The following is a 19299-nucleotide window of genomic DNA, read 5'->3' on the forward strand; positions in this document are numbered from 1 at the left end:
TGACTTGCTTTATAAATTTGACAAAAATCTTAAACTCCATTTTTATTTTTCTAAAATAGTACCATGTTTCCCTGAAAGTAAGACCTAGCCAGACCATCAGCTCTAATGCATCTTTTTGAGCAAAAATTAATATAATACCCAGTATTATATTATATTATAAATATCTGGTCTTATTCTAATATAATATATTAAATATAATAAATTAAATATAATATAATAAAATATAATAATTTAAATATAATATGAGACCTGGTATAATATAATATAATATAATATAATATAATTACTATAACAATGGGTCTTATATTAATTTTTGCTGCAAAAGACGCATTAGAGAGGATGGTCCAGCTAGGTCTTATTTCTGGGGAAACGCGGTAAAATAACCTAGAAAAGAGATGAAATAATTCATGGGAAAGCTCCAATAAGAGAATAAAGTTCTTAAGAAGCACAAAGTAGTAGGGAGTTGGGACGCAGATGCTTTTTTAACTTTTGAAAAGCCTCATTCTCTTAATCCAGGAGGTGGTACTTTCACCTACAAAGCTGCTTTAAAAACTGTATGGGCTTTTCTGAATCTGATCCACATCCTTTCTATGCAATAAAGCCACACCCATAACTCTGTCTGAAGCCTGCTTTTTACTCAAGACTTAATCAATGATACTTTGGGTTTGTCAGGCTGCTCAGGGATAATACCTTTAAGATTTCTAAAAGCACTTTTATTTAGCTGAAAGGCTCTTTCAGGCTGCACCTGAATTATTTGAAACATCTTCACAAAAGTTCTTAAAACCACATTCTTAATTTGATATTTATGTCTTTCTGACAAAGCTCTGGATTTGATCTTTCACTGGTTTGAGAGGCTAGAATTGAGAAAGTTTTATTTTCTATCACATTTTATATTCCTTTACTTTCAAACTCATTGATTCTTTATTTAGCACATCTCTTTCTTGTAATACCTTATCAAATGAAGCTATTAAGAGCCAGCTAACACTTTAACTTTGTGCCCGGAAATCTCATTACTCGTATGTAAAAGTTTATTAAGTAAATTTTCTATCACTGAAATTTACACAGGTGAAAGCTTTACCAAATGCTTTTTTCTACATAACATGGATAGCCATTTTTCTAGCCTCCGGTAGCCGCTCTGCGCTCTCAGTGCCTTTTCAGATTCCTTCAAAGTCAAGACCACATATGTGAAGGTGTTTGTTATGGCACAAATTATTTCTGGGTAGTAGTTTCTCTCTTATCCTTTCCTGTTTCTCTCACCTCTCCCAAGCAAGCTAGTATGAATTTAGTCTCATGACCTAGCAGTGTTCCAAGAGAGGAAATAGAAATATTCAAGTACTTTTGCAAACTTCTGCTGGCTTCAAGTATGCTAATATCTTATTGGCCAACACAAGTCACATAGACAAGCCCAGATTCTAGGGATCCAGAAATAAACCCCACCCCTTTAATGAGAAGAATTGCAGTTATAGAGCAGTGTGTGGGTACAGAAAGATTATATGTTGGAGTAATTAATAAATCAGTCTACTACAGGTATTTCAGTTAATCTTTAACACATTAGACACTATTTCATTTACAAGTAATTCAGGAACCTCAAACTGAGTTAACAGATTTCAGTATGCAATTCAGCATGCATTGTTTGAATTTTAAAATTTAATTTTTACTATGCTACATACCATCTCTCCTAAAAGGATATGGTTTGAAATGGGTATTGCATACCTTATTTGTAAACCTAAACTGTTTGGTGGCTACCAAAGGAAGATAAGTGAAGTATGTAAAATAGTACATTTTAGTGCCTAAGACCAAAAAAAAAAAAAGTTAATATCTGTTTCTTTATTCCTCAGGTGATATTTGTGACCCCAATCCGTGTGAAAATGGAGGTATCTGTTTGTCAGGATTGTCTGAAGATTCCTTTTCCTGTGAGTGTCCAGATGGCTTCACAGATCCCAACTGTTCTAGTGTTGTGGAGGTTGGTAAGTGTGAGATTTAAACATTTCAATAGTAATTCTCTTTTTTTTCATGAGTGACAGACAAATTTGGCTGTGGTGCATTATGGATATTCTGTACAAGATTGCTGTATGTTGCTAATTAGTTTACTCTGTAGAACTCTCAATTTTATAATTTCTATTTTATATTTAAATTCTATTTTTATTAGTAGTGTTCTCAGTAAATAACTTAAAAATATGTTTTAGTGATTAGCATTATACTTTAAGGGCACCACAAGTACTACTAGAATATAATCAATTTCTTATCTCTTTAATATTGATATACATTAAAATTTTTATTCTCACTGGAAAATAATTCCTAAGTCAATTTATTTAAATTATATAGTCACTCTAAATAAAATAGAACTTATTTTAGTGACTAATAATCCATCAGTATTTTGTAGCTGTACAAATTGTTACTTTTCTAAAACTATAAATACATGAAAGAAGACAATATTTGAACTTCATTGTTCTTCTAAGTGTTCTCAGAAAACTGCTTTGTGAATACTGATTAGTCATTGATTACATTTCAAAGTGTTTTTTCATCTGTGAAGTACTTCACTGTCATGTATAATTATGGATTTAGGTTAACTTCCATAATTTCCAAATACTACCCCATTAAGGAAATAGCCTTACTTTAAATAATTTAGCACTATGTAAATTCGTGTAGAAATTTTCTATCTGATTCAAGGTAATACCTTGATTAAGACTGTTGAACAGAGGTCTATATTTTTTCACGTCATACCAAGAAGAAGAAAAAGTGGACTATATCTGTTCTACAAGGAAAACCAAACACGTTTTTGATTAAAGTTCTGTCAACTAGCATAAACTTTGGAAAACTTGGAGATTTCTATGACTTTTGAAAAATAATTTTGAAGAAGAAAAGTACTAATCTCTATAATAAGTACTTTAATGCTTAGCAGGATCCCTATAACTATCAGTTAAATCAATGAAAGAATAATTAATTAAAACCATTAACTCCCATTTTTGCAACTAGTTATTGGATTTAGCGTGCTTTATTTTTAAATGCCTTTTTCTTGTATTTTTCATATTATATTACTATGCATGCATTATATATAAAAGAGTTTATTATATTATTGCTGAAATGTACCTTGTTCATTTAATTCATTTCAAAGATATTTCTCTTTTAAAGCTTTTATTAACTCACTGCTGTTTTAGGGGGTTTGATGCAGTGCCATAGATATAAAACTGTTGTAACCACTTTGACCCAGTCTCGAAATATGTACAGTGAGTTTCAGAATTTAATATAAGAATCATGTCCTTATATTAAGAATCAGGATATATCTCTGAAGAAAATTATAATCATAAATATTCCTAACAGGAATGAATAGAATAAAAAGTTAGTGCTATATTTTAAGGCCACTAACCCAAACTGGCATTGCCTTAGATTTGTAGTATATAATGTTTTGTTGCTACTTTGTAAGAGCCAAATCTATAATTGAAAAGGCAAATGTATTTAAATAATTACAAAACCAGTATCTTCATGGAATTTTTAAATAAATACTTGAATACTTTGGGCCATACTTTTAAACAATTCTATAATCATCATTTTTATCAGAAGAATGCTACTATTGGCAGAAATACTTTAAAAACTAAACACACTGCAATAGTTCATGTATTTATATGAGATGTTGGGAAATCAAATGCTTAGAGAACTAAGTTTTATTCAGATGTATTATTATATATTTAAAATACTTCTGATATTCAGAAATGGGGTAGTTATAGTATCATAAGCTAGATGTTTTCATGATATATTTCAAGCAACCTCATTCTTCCATGAGGTATGTTTAGGAGTTCTTGGAAGAAATATGTTCAGTTTATATTTGCTTTACCAATTAGCATAGCGTATTGGTTATGCCAATTCTGATTTAATGTATTGGTTTTATAAGATTAAAACAATAGAAGACAAGTGCCTTAACAGTTTAAAATGTCCGTAGTTTCTTAAATACAACTTTTGTATGTTGTGAAATAATTTTATTAAAGGATGAGAAAATAAGTGGAAAATTAAATACAGTTTGAGGTTAAATGACTTTTAGAGTGAGATGTTATCTGCCTTTTTATCACCTGTTTCTTAGCTCTATGTTTTCTTGCACGCAATAAGGGAATGCTGAACATTTATTGAATGAACACAGTAGCAACACTTTTAATATCTAAGCTACCTTAGTTTTTGTTTTTTTTTTTGTTTTTTTCCCCATATTTTTAAAACTAATTATTGGGACTAAAAAAATGAAACCTTAGATCATTAATGACCATCCTGACTTTTAGGTTAAAAAGTCTACTATGCTGGGATAGTTTTGTTGTTTCCCTGCTGTTAGGTAATACCAGTGCAGAAAACACAGAGTATAATAGAATTTTATACAAAAACAAAACAAAACAAACGAAAAGCAAACCATAAGCTATAGATATTTTAATGTAATACCTTAAAAGACAAAAGTTTGATCTGTCACCTTTGCTGTGTTTTTACTTCCACAGTCTCCCCAATGATGGAGATGTGTCTAAGTTTTCTTCTAATCTTTCAAACTATGTATAAATTTTGTGATTATATGAAGTTCTATATATCCTTATTTTTAGTTTCCAAAGGAAGAAAATAATCTGGTCGATATTTAGAAAAAGTTGTGTTTTGATTCCAATTAAAAAAATAGTTTTACTCTATTTACTCTACAATCAAACATATAATTTCTCCATTGTAGTACGTCTGGAAAGGAGAATTTCAAGACACTGTTCTAAGATATAAAAATTGCTTCTTGAATTTTACCTCAAACCTCATTACTTTGTAGTAGTCATAATTTCTTGGTTCTACTTATTTCAAAAGAGATTCTCATGCAATTTTGTACTTCTATTCTTTGCTCTCAAAGCACCTAATGTCAGATAAGCACAAAATAGTTTACCACATTTGCAATCAATCCTCACATCACTTACATTCCTATATTATGTGTGGAAGCTTGGAGATATTGACTTGCTCAGATTTGTGAACTTCATTCGCTGGACAGTATTGCTTTTCTTTGACTTAATTATTGATCTGTCTGTAGACTCCTATATTCATCTTTAACCTCTCTCTGTCACTTTCTGTCTCCCTCCCTGTTTCCCTCTCTTTTTCTCCCACACACATCCCCCTTACACAAATGTATCTCCACATTCAGTGTTCTCAGCCTCTTCACGTCGTTAAGACTCACTTCTGATATCCACACAAGGGAATAGGAAAATATCTCTCTTATCAAAGGAAAGGAAAAAACAAACAAACAAACAAACAAAAACAAACACTTCATATCTTCAGATTTGAAGACATCAACCAGATTAACCATTTTTTTGAAAGATGTGCACTGGACACTGCTGCCTTCTCTAGGGGACTTATATACAGATCACCATGTGACAGAGCCCCAAATTGCTTACCAATTACCTCCTCACATTCCTTAATAACACTTTGTAATTTGGAACAAAATGTTGACACAGTTATTTCATATAGAAATTTTTATTACCAGTGAGTATTCTAGAGTGTATATATGAAAGATTGGGGAAATATAAAATTTTCCAAGTTCCATGGCATAATTATCCTCTGTATCCTATTAGTGTGATCCAGTAAACTAATAACAAATATAAACTTCACAACGCAAATACATAGTATATTAGTGCAACCAAAGAGAAGTAAGTTAGTGATGAATTTAAAAAAAAATAAAGTCTTAGTTTTAATTGATTCTAAAGTATTTATTGAATACTTATTGAGTAATAGTCACCTAAATGGTGGGATGCAATGATAAGCAAATTTACAGAAATTGCTGTCTAGCTAGGAAAGCAAATAAGTAAATAAATAGATAAATATGATGAGTGTTGTGATAGGAGAAGTAGATGGAGCTGTAAGAATATAAAGCAGGTGTCTTATCTTAAGCTAGTTGTCAGGAAATAAATGCCTAACTGAAAAAATATCTTGACATAATTCTAAAAGATAATTTCAATTTAGCAGACAGAACTCTAAAAGTATTCAAGACTGGAAATAATTTTTAGAAAAGTCAGGTGATAAGGAAAGTCATAATTCATGAGCTGAAAGAAATTCAGTGTGGCTGGAGCTTACAAGGGAGAGCCATGGTGTCTAGCAATGAGTCTGAAGACGGTGATAGTGGCAGATTCTGCAGTCTTGCATTATGTTTTAAGGAATTTGGACTTTATACTGAGAGCAAAGGAAAGGATCTGCACTTTTAGAAGATCGCTGTCTTTGGAATATGGAAAACAAAAATAGAACAGATTAAGGCAGGGAGATAATTTGAAGGCTATCGCAGAGGACCAGGTCAGCCATGGCCTGCGTCAGTGTAGTAACAAAGAAAATAGAGAGTAGAGAATCAATAGTATTTAAAGGATACAGTAGATAATGATTGGTGACTTATGGCATTATTGAGTAAAAAGAGTTTGGAAACAAAGAGGAGTAAAGACGAAGCACCCCCAGTCTCTTACCTGAGCAACAGGGTGCCATTAACTGAGATAGTGCACATTGGATATAGTGGATTGGGAGGTAGAAAATGAGTTAAATATTTCACATACTGAATTTGAAGTATTTTTTAGACATTAATTAATTAAGAAGTTAGACATGGTTTTGTAGGTCATAATTATACAGTTATTGATATTCAGGGAAACTGGAAACTGGTTCATCAATAATTAAACAATAGCTAGAGAAAGTAAATCTATAGATGAGTCTGAGAAGGAGTGGTCAGGGAGATAGAAGAGAAACCAGGGTGGCGGCAGTTTAGATACTGCTTTCCAGAAATTGTTGTCAGTTTTGACTCAAACTCTTATGAGAAAAAAAGAGAGTGAAACCAGGAAAGTGTGTCACCCCAAAAGTTAAGGGTAAATAGTGTTTCAAGGAATAAATGATCAACAGTGTAAAAACTGTCAAAGTTGACCAACATAAACATTTTCATTGATTACATGTGACTTATGGATGCTCTTGCCAAAGTCGGTTTTGTTGGAGTTGTGGAAACAAAGGTAGATTGTGGTACATGGATGAATTAGAGAAAGGATTTAAAAGGTGGCTAAGAATACAGGGGAACTTCCTCAAGGTGTTAAAGAATGTCTACAAAAAAACCTATGGCTAAAATCCTACTTAATGGTGAGAAACTCAAAGCTTTCCCACTTGGATCAGAAATGAGACAAGTGTACAGATTGTGAACGAAGAAATAGAACAGTCTGTTTGCAGATGACATGATCGTCTATGTGGAAAGAATTCTGAAAGAAGCAAAAATCTCCTGGAACTAATAAGCACTTAGATTAAGCACCTTGCATCCAAGATTGTAGGATTGTAAGGTTAATATACAAAAGTTGTTTTCTTACATACTAGTAATAAACAAGTCGAATTTGAAATTCAAAACACCTTAGGCAGAAAACAGAGGATTTTAGGGCAGTGAAAATACTCTGTATAATATCATAATGATGGATACATGCCATTATACATGGTCCAGATCCATACAATGTATGGCACCTAGAGTGAATTCTAATACAAACTATGGACTTTAGATAGTTCTGATGTATCAGTATAGGTTTATCAATTGTAACAAATGTACTATTCTAGTGAGGAGTGTTGATAATGGGGAAGGCTATGCATGTGAGGGGTCAGGGACGGTATGGGAAATCTGTATACCTTTCTCTATTTTGCTGTGAAACTAAAACTGCTCTTTAAAAAGTCTTTAAAAAATGGCTTTACCAAACAGCCATCAATTGATTTGTTTATTCATCCATCCATTATTGAATATATGCTATATCCCAGACACTCTTCTTGGCATTGAGGATATAAACATTAAAAAAATAGGGTCTGTCTTCATGGATATTCCAATCAAATGGGGAATTAGACAACAAACCATCACACTTATGGTATAAAGTATGAGGTAGAATAAGAGGAGGTATGTTTTTCATAAGGAATATTAACAAAGCTTGAAAGTTGGCATTTGAACAGGATGTTACTGAGATAACTTCTTTGTATTGGGACAGGGAGAGAGCACAGTAACGGAAAGAAGTATTTGGGCCAAGGGAGGTTTCTCCTTTAAGATAGAATTGTAATGTCATTATGATTCAGAAAAAAAATGAGGTAAAACTTAACCATGTGTTTTACTAAGAATAAACTGTTAGATGACTCATATAGATATTTCAATAATATTTATCATAAATTTAACCTGTTAAACCTATCAGTCTGAAAACAAAGGACATAAACATTGGAATTTAGTAGTAATGTAAAATTCAGAATCACTTTGGAGAAAAAAATTCAAAGTGCCTATGGTATTCAGAGTAGTTAGTACAAGATGACAAAGTCAGCAGATCATTTTTTTTATAATTCTTCCTCTTTATTCTCCCTGTAGTTACTTTGGTTTCTGACCAGGTTTTTTAATTTAGAAAAAATTAGTAAACATGAAGATAGAACATGCTCTTCTATCTTCTCCTATCCTCTCCTATTAATCGTATGCCATCCAAACTTATTTCTCTTTGGTAGTTGGTATCCCTTTTCTACATGAATTTAGGTTCTTTTAAATTTGTGGTCTCAAATCTCATCACTGCTAATCTGTCCTGTTGCTCTCATTTCTTTATGGAAATTGGTTACATTTAAACCATAAGCATAAAGTGTCTCATAAGAATTAAAAAATAACAATTTGCTCTGTATGTCTTGCCCCATATACAGCCATATTCATGTTTATCTTTCAGGAGATGATCAGTGTCAGAATATCAAATAGTGTAATAGAGGCTGACTGTCTAAAAGACTTCTTGTTAGTGATTGTGAAATACCTGAATGTTAATGAACTTTAAGGAGACTTCTTGGGTACAGTGAGGCTATTTAAGATTTCCAAATTTTTGTTTCTGAATGAGAGATTTGATAGATTTCCTTTAAACTATTCATATATTGGATGAAATTATGAGTAGTTATCAGTTTCTTTCCCCTTTAAGATTGTTTCTTGGACTAAGAAAGACTAACTCATGATTGAATCCATGCTTCTAGACATTATCATAACGAAAGCTATTCTAAATGGACTAAAATACTTTCTCAAAAGCTGCTAGCCATAGAAAATTGCTAAGAAATTTCTCAGTCAACTGGAGTCAAAGGGATTTATTTTCACAGTTATGTTTACTTACTTTCTGATAATAAGAAGGATTAAATATGTGTTCATACAAACAAATAGGATTGTACACTTATGAGGATAGAGTTAAGGGAAAAATTTTGCCATTTATTTTGCATACATTAGAGAAAAGTAATTTTGTTTTATATATGTAAAGATTCCTGTACCGTAACTTATAAAGTACGAACTTATTAATTTAAAAACATTTCTACTTTATTGTTAATTACAATGATTAGAATGCATTAGCTTGCATTTCCAAGCCCTAACAATTACATAGTAACTTCAGACCAAATATATGGAACATCAAAGAACCTTAGGAAATATCAAGTACAGAAATCCTCTTTTGTTCAGAAGAAAGATAAGAGACAATTTGTTGGAAAACTTTTATTTGTAAGATAAGACAATATAACACATTTTTAAAAAATGATGTATACCATTTTAGCCATTGTCTTTTTTTCCTGAGAGTGTATCCTTTCTGTTGATGGGGGATGGATACTTTTATAAATGAAATGATAGTGGATGTATATCATTACATTTTTTCTGTTTAACAAATCATCATGAATGATTTAAACAAACATTTACCTCACAATTCTGAGAGTAAGTTAAGTATGTGTTCTGGTTGACTGGTGCTGGGCAGTAGAAGATGATTCAGCTAAAATGACTCCTGTCTGCTAGATCAAGCTTCCCTGCATAGTGGTGGTGGAAAGGTCCCAAGAGCAGTAAAAAAAAAAATCAAGACATTTTAAAATCCCTGCTTGTGTCACATTAGCTAACAACACTTTCGATGGGGGTGATCTACTACTTCATATTGCAAAGGTGAGGAGGCAAGAAGTGAAGACTTTGTTGCAAATGTTACAATCTAACACGGAGCATTACTTTTCCTCTTATTTGATTTTTAAATAGTTTTGATTGGTAATGCAAAAAGTTGATAAACATATAGATATGTTTGTAGATATTTATTTTTATGTTATCAGTTATGAATACAATTTATTTTCTAGTAAGGGAGGGAAAAGTAAACTCTCTTAAAGAGGAAAAAGTGGGTATTTTCTGTTCATTTTAGAACACACATTGAAAAACTAGGAAAGTGAAAATGGAAAGTGACATTAAATTGTCCTTTTATGTAGATTCCAAATGAAGTGACATGAAGTCAGTTGTGGCACTGCCAAAATGTACACTTCTACACATTTATGAAAAGGAAAATTACTATTTTAAACGTATAAGCTCACTGGAAAATTTAGCATTAATCTCCAGAAAAATTTCTCTTCCAAGTTGAGCACTTTTATGGAAAAGAGGTCTACAGGTGACTCATTAATGACTTATAAAATAGTTAAAACATGTCCAACAATCTTTAAAACCTTCCATAATGTTTCTTTTTTTAAATAAATATTTCTTTTTATTACTGCAAGTACCAGAGACCTGGGGCTTGGTTTCATAATTTATGATGGTGTTTGCTCTCTCACTTTTTGCTAAGGTTTGCAAGATACAAAAAGTTTTGGCAGGCTCTCTTAGGTTGGATTTGAAAGCCAAATCCCATTTCTTCTATCTCTGTAGTGTCTCCTAAATTCATCATTTTCTCTTCTTCAATCTCAATGCCTCTGCTCGTGTTCAAGCCTTTATAAGCTTTTTTTTTTTTTAATTTATTGGGGTGACAATTGTTAGTGAAATTACATAGATTTCAGGTGTACAATTCTGTATTACATCATCTACAAATCCCATTGTGTGTTCACCACCCACAGTCAGTTCTCCTTCCATCACCATATAATTGATCCCCTTTACCCTCATCTCACTCCCCCTACCCACTTACCCTCTGGTAACCACTAAACTATTGTCTGTGTCTATGAGTTTTTGTTTCTCATTTGTTTGTCTTGTTTTTTTGTTGTTTTGGGTTTATATACCACATATCAGTGAAATCATAGGGTTCTCTGCTTTTTCTGTCTGACTTATTTCACTTAGCATTATACTCTCAAGATCCATCCATGTTGTCACAAATGTTCCTATATCATTTTTTTTTACTGCCGAATAGTATTCCATTGTGTATATATACTACAAATTCTTTATCCATTCATCTATCAAAGGACATTTTGGTTGTTTCCATGTCTTGGCCACTGTAAACAAAGCTGCAATGAACATTGGAGCACACGTGACTTTATGTATAAATGTTTTCAGTTTTTTTGGGTAGATACCCAGGAGAGGGATTGCTTGGTCATATGGTAATTCTATTTGTAATTTTTTGAGGAACCTTCACACTGCCTTCCATAGTGGCTGCACCAGTCTGCATTTCCACCAACAGTGTATGAGGATTCCTTTTTCTCCACAGCCTCCCCAACACTTATTACTATTTGTCCAGCCATTCTGACTAGGGTGAGGTGATATCTCATTGTGGTTTTCATTTGCATTTCTCTGATGATTAACAATGTTGAGCATTTTTTCATATGTCTACGTGCCATTTGTATATCCTCTTTGGAGAAATGTCTCTTCAGGTCCTCTGTCCATTTTTCAATTGGGTTGTTTGTTTTTTTGTTGTTGAGTTTCATGAGTTCCTTGTATATTTTGGATATTAGCCTCTTATCAGAGGCACTGTTTGTAAAATCTTCTCCCATTCAGTTGGTTGCCTCTTTATTTTGTCGATGGTTTCTTTTGCTGAGCAGAAGCTTTTAAGTTTCATATAGTCCCATTTGTTTATTTTAGCTTTTACTTCCATTGCCTTTGGAGTCAAATTCATAAAATGCTCTTTGAACCCAAGGTCCATAAGTTTAAAATCTATGTTTTCTTCTATGCAGTTTATTGTGTCAGGTCTTATGCTTAAGTCTTTGATCCATTTTGAATTAATTTTGGTACATGGTGACAGATAGCAGTCCAGTTTCATTCTTTTGCACATGGCTATCCAATTCTCCAAGCACCATTTATTGAACAGGCTGTCTTTCTTCCTTCATTGTATTTTTTAGTTTCTTTGTCAAAAATTATCTGTCCATGTATATGTGGTTTTATTTCTGGGTTGTCAATTCTATTCCACGTGTCTGTTTTCCTATACCATAGAAAATTATTAGAATAATTATTATTATGATTATTGTAGCCCTGTAGTACAAGCTAAAGTCAGGGAGTGTGATACCTCCCGTATTGTTCTTTTTTCTTAAGTTTGCTTTGGTTATTCGGCGTCTTTTGTGGCTCCAAACAAATCTGATGATTCTTTTTCTCTATTTGTTTAAAAAATGCCGTTGGGATTTTGATGGGGATTGCATTAAATCCGTATATTGCTTTGGGTGTTATGGCCATTTTAACTATGTTGATTCTTCCAATCCATGAGCACGGAATGTCTTTCCATTTCTTTGTGTCTTCTTCAATTTCTTTCAAAAATGTCTGATAGTTTTCAGCATATAGGTCCTTCAGATCCTTGGTTAAGTTTATTCCTTGGTATTTTATTCTTTTTGCTGCAATTGCAAAAAGAATTGTTTTTTGTATTTCTTTTTCTGAGATTTCATTGTTAGTATATAGGAATGCAATGGACTCTTGTACGTTGATTTTGTAGCCAGAAACTTTACTTTAGTCGTTGATTGTTTCTAATAGCTTTTTGGTGGAGCCTTTAGGGTTTTCTATATATAGCATCATGTCATATGCAAAGAGTGATAATTTAACTTCTTCATTCCCAATTTGGATGCCTTTTATTTCTTTCTCTTGCCTGATTGCTCTGGCAAGGACTTCCAACACTATGTTGAAAAGCAGAGGTGATAGGGGACAGCCCTGTCGTGTTCCTGAACGTAGAGCAAAGGGCTTCAGTTTTTCACTGTTAAGTATGAGATTAGCTGAGGGTTTGTCATAGATGGCCTTTATTATATTAAGGTGTTTTCCTTCTATACATATTTTATTGAGTGTTTTAATCATAAATGGATGTGGTATCTTGTCAAATGCTTTTTCTGCATCTATTGATATAATCATATGATTTTTGTCCTTTATTTTGTTTATGTGATGTATTACATTGATGGATTTGCGAATGTTGAACCATCCTTGTGCCCCGGGGATGAACCCCACTTGGTCGTGATGAATAATCTTTTTAATGCCTTGTTCTATTCGATTTGCTAGAATTTTGTTTAGGATTTTTGCATCTGTATTCATCAGAGATATTGGTCTGTAGTTTTCTTTTTTTGTGTTGTCTTTACCAGGTTTTAGTATCAGGTAATGTTGGCCTCATAAAATGAGTTAGGGAGTACTGTCTCTTCTTCAATTTTTGGAAGAGTTTGAGCAGGATTGGTATTAGATCCTCTTTGAAGGTTTGGTAGAATTCACTAGTGAAGCCATCTGGTCCCGGACTTTTGCCTTTGGGACGGTTTTGGATGACTGATTCAATTTCCTTACTGGTGATCAGTCTGTTTAGATTTTCCAGTTTTTCATGGTTCAGCCTTGGAAGGCTATATGTTTCTAAGAACTTGTCCATTTCTTCTAGGTTATTGAATTTGGTGGCATATAGTCCTTCATAGTATTCTTGGATGATCCTTTGTATTTCTGTGGTGTCCGTGATAACTTCTCCTTTTTCATTTCTGATTTTGTTAATTAGTGTCTTCTCTCTTTTTATCTTAGTGAGTCTAGCCAAGGGTTTGTCAATTTTGTTAATCTTTTCAAAGAACCAGCTCTTTTTCACATTATTTTTTTCTATTGTCTTTTTGTTCTCTATTTCATTTAGTTCTGCTCTGATTGTGTTACTTGGTTTTATCTTCTTCATTGATTTACAGCATGAATCTATATTTTTATTCTAATAATTATACATATTGTTTGTTTCCTTTTAATTGAACTAATTACACATAAAGCCATTGTATCCTGAACAGAGCAGTTTATTTAAAAATAACAGTTTTTAAGCAATTACAAATGGTGCTAATATTTTACCACTTCAGGGAAATAGATATTTTTCTGAGATTGAGCAAAATTTTTTTCTATGATTACAATAGAAATAAGAAAATGATAAAATAATTATTTTTAAGTTGAGTTGCTGAATGTCATTAACAGGAAGAAAGGTAAATGATGTGTCTGGATATAGCCAACTATATTAGGAATTTATAAATATTTGCATTTGTTTTCTTTATTACAAAAATAATAAAAAGAAAATTTAGGAAATATAAAGTAAAATAAATAAAAATTATAATCTTAAATTATATATACTTTCATTCTTATTTCTATAATTTATCTATAGATCTATCTTTGTATCTTTCTATGGGGTCATACAGTCATATTAAGTGTTATAAGAATTTAAGTTGACCCCTCCATATGAAATTGTGTACCTACATTTATGTGTAAACATATCAATGTATATGCTTAAAGTTTATATTATACATAGTACATATTCTTTCATAATCACTATATATTTCAATTCATTAAAAATTATTTCCTGACATTATTTAAAATATCAGGCTAACATTCCATCATTTACCATCATTTATTCAACCAGCGCTTATTTTTTGGATTTTTAAGTTCTGTGCAAATTTCCTCTATTATAAATTTTGATAAGCATTCTTATAACTGAATTTTCTGTACATTCACCACTGTCTCCTTAGACTAAATTCTTAAAAGTAAATGGTTGGAATGAGAGTTATTCGAGAAACTTTAGTATCACGAGGATTGGATCAAAAGGCTAAATAGTTTATCATAATGAATTTATAATGAAAATAAAGCTTAATAGTCTTAGATCTACTTAATTATGGTAACATAGATTTGGTGTTATAGTTATTTAATTTTTATAATAGGAGGAGAAACGTATACTTAGAGAGTGAAAGAGATTATCTCATCAAATTTTAAAAATATCATATGAGACTATGTCTCCTTTTATTCTTATTTAGTTATTATATAAGGCCATAAATCATTTTAAAAGGACAAACTATAAACCGGCATACATAAAGTCTATTTTGGTTGATAAAAACTATGAGGAAAAGGCTGTCTTCTAAAATTAAGACTAATGAGAAAAAGACTAGGCATTTAATCAAAGAAACCTTAAATAACGGTTCTAGAGTATCTATAGTATGAGGCAGACTTAGGATAACTGGATAAAGAAAGCCTAAGAAGGTTAAATAAAGGTAGGAAGTGGAAAAATGTTTAGTATCACTATAATAGAAAGTGAAAGGCTATTGGATAAATGATGGAGCATTTGCTGTCATCTGTCCTTTTACCATTAGTTACACAGAAGATAGAATGAAGAGAAAGAGACAAAGCATTAAGAATTTATTGAAAATGAGTACTTTGATTGGTTAAATTTTATTTCTTAGAACTATTATTAATTACTATAATATTTAATATTAATAAATTAGATAAACTAATCAACAAATCTTACTAGTACCTGCTATATCTCAGAATCATGCTATTTGTTATGAGGAATTACTAGAGTCAAAACATAGATTTACTAAGATGCAACAGAAGGCATGAATCTTTTCCCAAGGAGCTTCAAGTAGATGCCATTGTGTGTGAAGACTTATTTGGCCACTGTCCCTGATGCCATAGGACAACTGGTTGACACCTCAAGGTAACTTTGTACTCTAAAACAATTTAATGTCCAATATATCAAAGTACTTATGTAAAGGCAAATTCTGTAATCCATATTACTTAAAGAACAGTGACAACACATAATGAGTCATAATAAGAGAGAATTTGGGCAGAATTCATTTCAGAATATATTTTATTTTCCCTTTGAAAATGTAAAATTCACCAAATTATGATTCAAGTGGACAACAATCAATATTTATTGTTATTTTTATTTTCATCAAAGCTTAGAAAGTAAAGTAGGGAGAACACAATTTCGGTCCTCAGCAAAAGAACCTAGATAAAAGTATTTTCTTAAGTACTAATCCTTGGAAAATATAGCAAATTTCAAATAAGAATGAGCACCTTCTTTACGTAGCATATTGATAAATCCCCACAGTGTCCTTATCTGGTAAGATTTTAAATGAGAAACCAGACCCTAACTGCTTCACCTAAATCAAAGAGAGCAATTGAGTATAGAACTTATTACTGTTACTCATCAGCACAGCAACTACCAAACATTTTCACAAAGACAGATGTTGTTGATGTCGACTCAGGTCTCTTTCGAATCAATGGCTTTGGTTCCACAGACGATGGATAAATCGGGGTGCGTCTTTGAACATGCTGTGTTCTCAAGGTCAGTTTCCATTAGTTATTCAGCTGGGGAGATGGAGCTATATTATTCTCCACAACAATTTCCTGACCCTGAACTTCTGTGGTGAGGTTGATTATCAGGCCATCATGTAATGAACTTTGAAGGGGGTGGAAAAATAGATTTTTTTAATGCAATTTATCAATTGCCATAATGCTAGAGACATGTTGTTCCTTCACTCTTTTCCATTTAATCGTGTCTTGTGTTTTTACGGTAGTCTATTCATTAAAATGCAAATGTATATATTATTCTTGTAATAACCTTGAAATAAATAGCTGAACTAATACCAATCTCAGTGTTCAATTGGAAAGTGATTCTGTGATGAATGTAAAGAACAGGGTCATAGATTCCTGCTCAAAGTCAGGCAGAACACGTGTTGAACCTGAAGTTTTATCCCATGTTTTTTACAGTCCGGTGTTTAGTTCAAATTAAACTGTGCCTATTACACATATAGGGACGTATGCTTTGAAACAATGAGAGAGCATAGAGTAAAAACAACAACAACGATAATGATAATGATGATGATGATGATGATGATAATAATAATAATAATAATAATACCTTTAATCCCAGTGTTCATCATATACTGACTATGCTTTCTTGGAATTCTGTAGGAACACATTCTCAGTCTAAAGGATAGCTTCAGGATGTTGTGGTTAAGAACACAGTCACACGGAATTCAAATCCTGGCTCTTCCATTTACTGTCTCTATCACTATGGCCAAGTCGCTTAATCCCTTGTTGCCCTAGTTCCTCATCTTTAAAACTGGGGAAATAACAGTACCAACTTCAAAGGGGCTTTGTTCAAGTTAAGTAAATGAATATATGTAAGGCTCTTAAAACAACATCTGAATATATAACAGATATATAGGATTTATAGAATAAGTAAACCTTATAGACAATTCAAAAGCTACATGTGGAAATTAAGGTTCTAAGTCCCTGAATATTATTTCATCATTTCAATCATTATTGAAATGTCCAATAAATACCGACCTATTATTTTTATGCCAGGATTTGTTTCTGCTTGTGCTTGAATATGTAAACTGGTGACAATTTTTCTGTCAGCTATTCATTTTTTAAAAATTTATTTCCTTCAACATATAATTTGACATATTATCTCACTTTGTATGGGGAAAAGAAAACCTTATGTTTTATTACTTGAAAATTATGAGTAATGTAAGTAATGTTTCCATAATTAGGAATTTACCTTTCATGACTAGCTTTCTTTATGTTTATAGCAAATAACTCATGAATTGATTTTTCTTTGTAAGATTGCAAAATGGGAATCCTGTAAAGATATAATAAATACCAAGTTAGAATTTACGACAACATATTAATATTAGGTGCTTAGACGGGATAGATCAACAATAAACTCTTTGTGGCTTTGCATGAAGATCGAATCACAGAGGGGATAGAAAAGGACACCAGAATCTTCCATTTAATGAATATTATTGAGTGTCTCTAGGAAGACTTCCTGACCCTCAGAGGCAAATCTCCCCTTTGTCTATGAGCCCAGGAATAAGGACCTCCCCTTGAGACACTTACGTTTGGAAAAGGATTATAAAACACACACATCAGTAGTCATTACACGATGCAAAAAACAATCATCATAAGAGGAGAACAAAGTGATATAAGTATCGAGAGACGGAATGTTCACTTCTTGTCCTAGGCTTCAGATTTGATAGCTGAGATGGCTTTTGAGATGGGCTGTGATGAAAGTGTAGTTAACCAATAAAGTTATTAAATGGGACATTTTAAGCAAAATGCCGGATGATAAAAAGCACAGAGACGAGAAACTTGGGAACGTTCTTGAAGAATTAGCATTAGTTGTTGTCCACTAATTATTTGGTGTTTATAAGGATGTTTGGGAGCCAGCCCAGCAATGAAGTTTGGGCCTATATTGTACAGGGTCTTTAGTCGTCCTCTTGAACTATTCCCATAATATAATTTTCAGAGTTATTAAAAATGTCCTAGGAACATGATTCTACTAAACCTCTTTTGATAGTACATTATTAAAGCACACACACATTATGAAAATAAAACAACAGAACTCTTAATGGAACTATATTTGAGGTAATTTTTAAGTACTACTTCAGACTTTTCTTTTGAGGATTAAATTGTGTTCTTTTTTTTCTGTTACATTTTTATTCAGCCTCCAAGATAATCTATTTTTCAGTTCATTAATTATTGTGATTATTTTCAACAATCCTTGGTTTGATAGGTTAGTTGATTTAGAAAAGGCTGAGTAAGGCTGAGAATTAGCATTAGTTGTTGTCCACTAATTATTTGGTGTTTATAAGGATGTTTGGGAGCCAGCCCAGCAATGAAGTTTGGGCCTATATTGTACAGGGTCTTTAGTCGTCCTCTTGAACTATTCCCATAATATAATTTTCAGAGTTATTAAAAATGTCCTAGGAACATGATTCTACTAAACCTCTTTTGATAGTACATTATTAAAGCACACACACATTATGAAAATAAAACAACAGAACTCTTAATGGAACTATATTTGAGGTAATTTTTAAGTACTACTTCAGACTTTTCTTTTGAGGATTAAATTGTGTTCTTTTTTTTCTGTTACATTTTTATTCAGCCTCCAAGATAATCTATTTTTCAGTTCATTAATTATTGTGATTATTTTCAACAATCCTTGGTTTGATAGGTTAGTTGATTTAGAAAAGGCTGAGTATGGCTTATTGACTGAAATTAGTGCTAATTTCTAACCTAGAATTTCTAAGCAGAAATTATTTGTTGGAAGAAGCAACTATAAAGTTTAAAAAGAATTTCCAGGAAACCATTCTATGACTAGAAATGTCAGTTGACATGTAGAAAATCCCATGAAGACACAAAATATTTATATTCACGTGAATTGACACCTAATCCTGAATACTAAGGAAACTGTATCAATAAAGAAAAATGGTTTTTCTGTCTGTAGACTTAATCAACTAGATATGAAATACATGCAAACTATATTCTTTGCTAGAGAGAAAGTGAGAGCTTGGAAGAATATCTTTAAGGCTTTGCTTGGTTTCAAAAATTTGCAGTTTTTCCTATTGCCAGAATACTTT

General features: G+C 32.1%; 1 protein-coding gene across 2 annotated transcripts in view; it reads left to right on the top strand.

Annotated features, from left to right (window-relative positions):
* EDIL3 (EGF like repeats and discoidin domains 3) overlaps positions 1 to 19299 on the top strand; it is a 386556-nt gene that overhangs the window by 115168 nt on the left and 252089 nt on the right. For both annotated transcript variants that reach the window (XM_081053539.1, XM_081053538.1), the window contains exon 2: positions 1839 to 1967. In XM_081053539.1, coding sequence (XP_080909665.1) covers positions 1839 to 1967 — 129 coding nt within the window. The remainder of the gene's footprint in view (positions 1 to 1838; positions 1968 to 19299) is intronic.

Source organism: Rhinolophus hipposideros (assembly GCF_964194185.1).
Source record: "Rhinolophus hipposideros genome assembly, chromosome: 7".
NCBI classification, from domain to species: Eukaryota; Metazoa; Chordata; class Mammalia; order Chiroptera; family Rhinolophidae; genus Rhinolophus; species Rhinolophus hipposideros.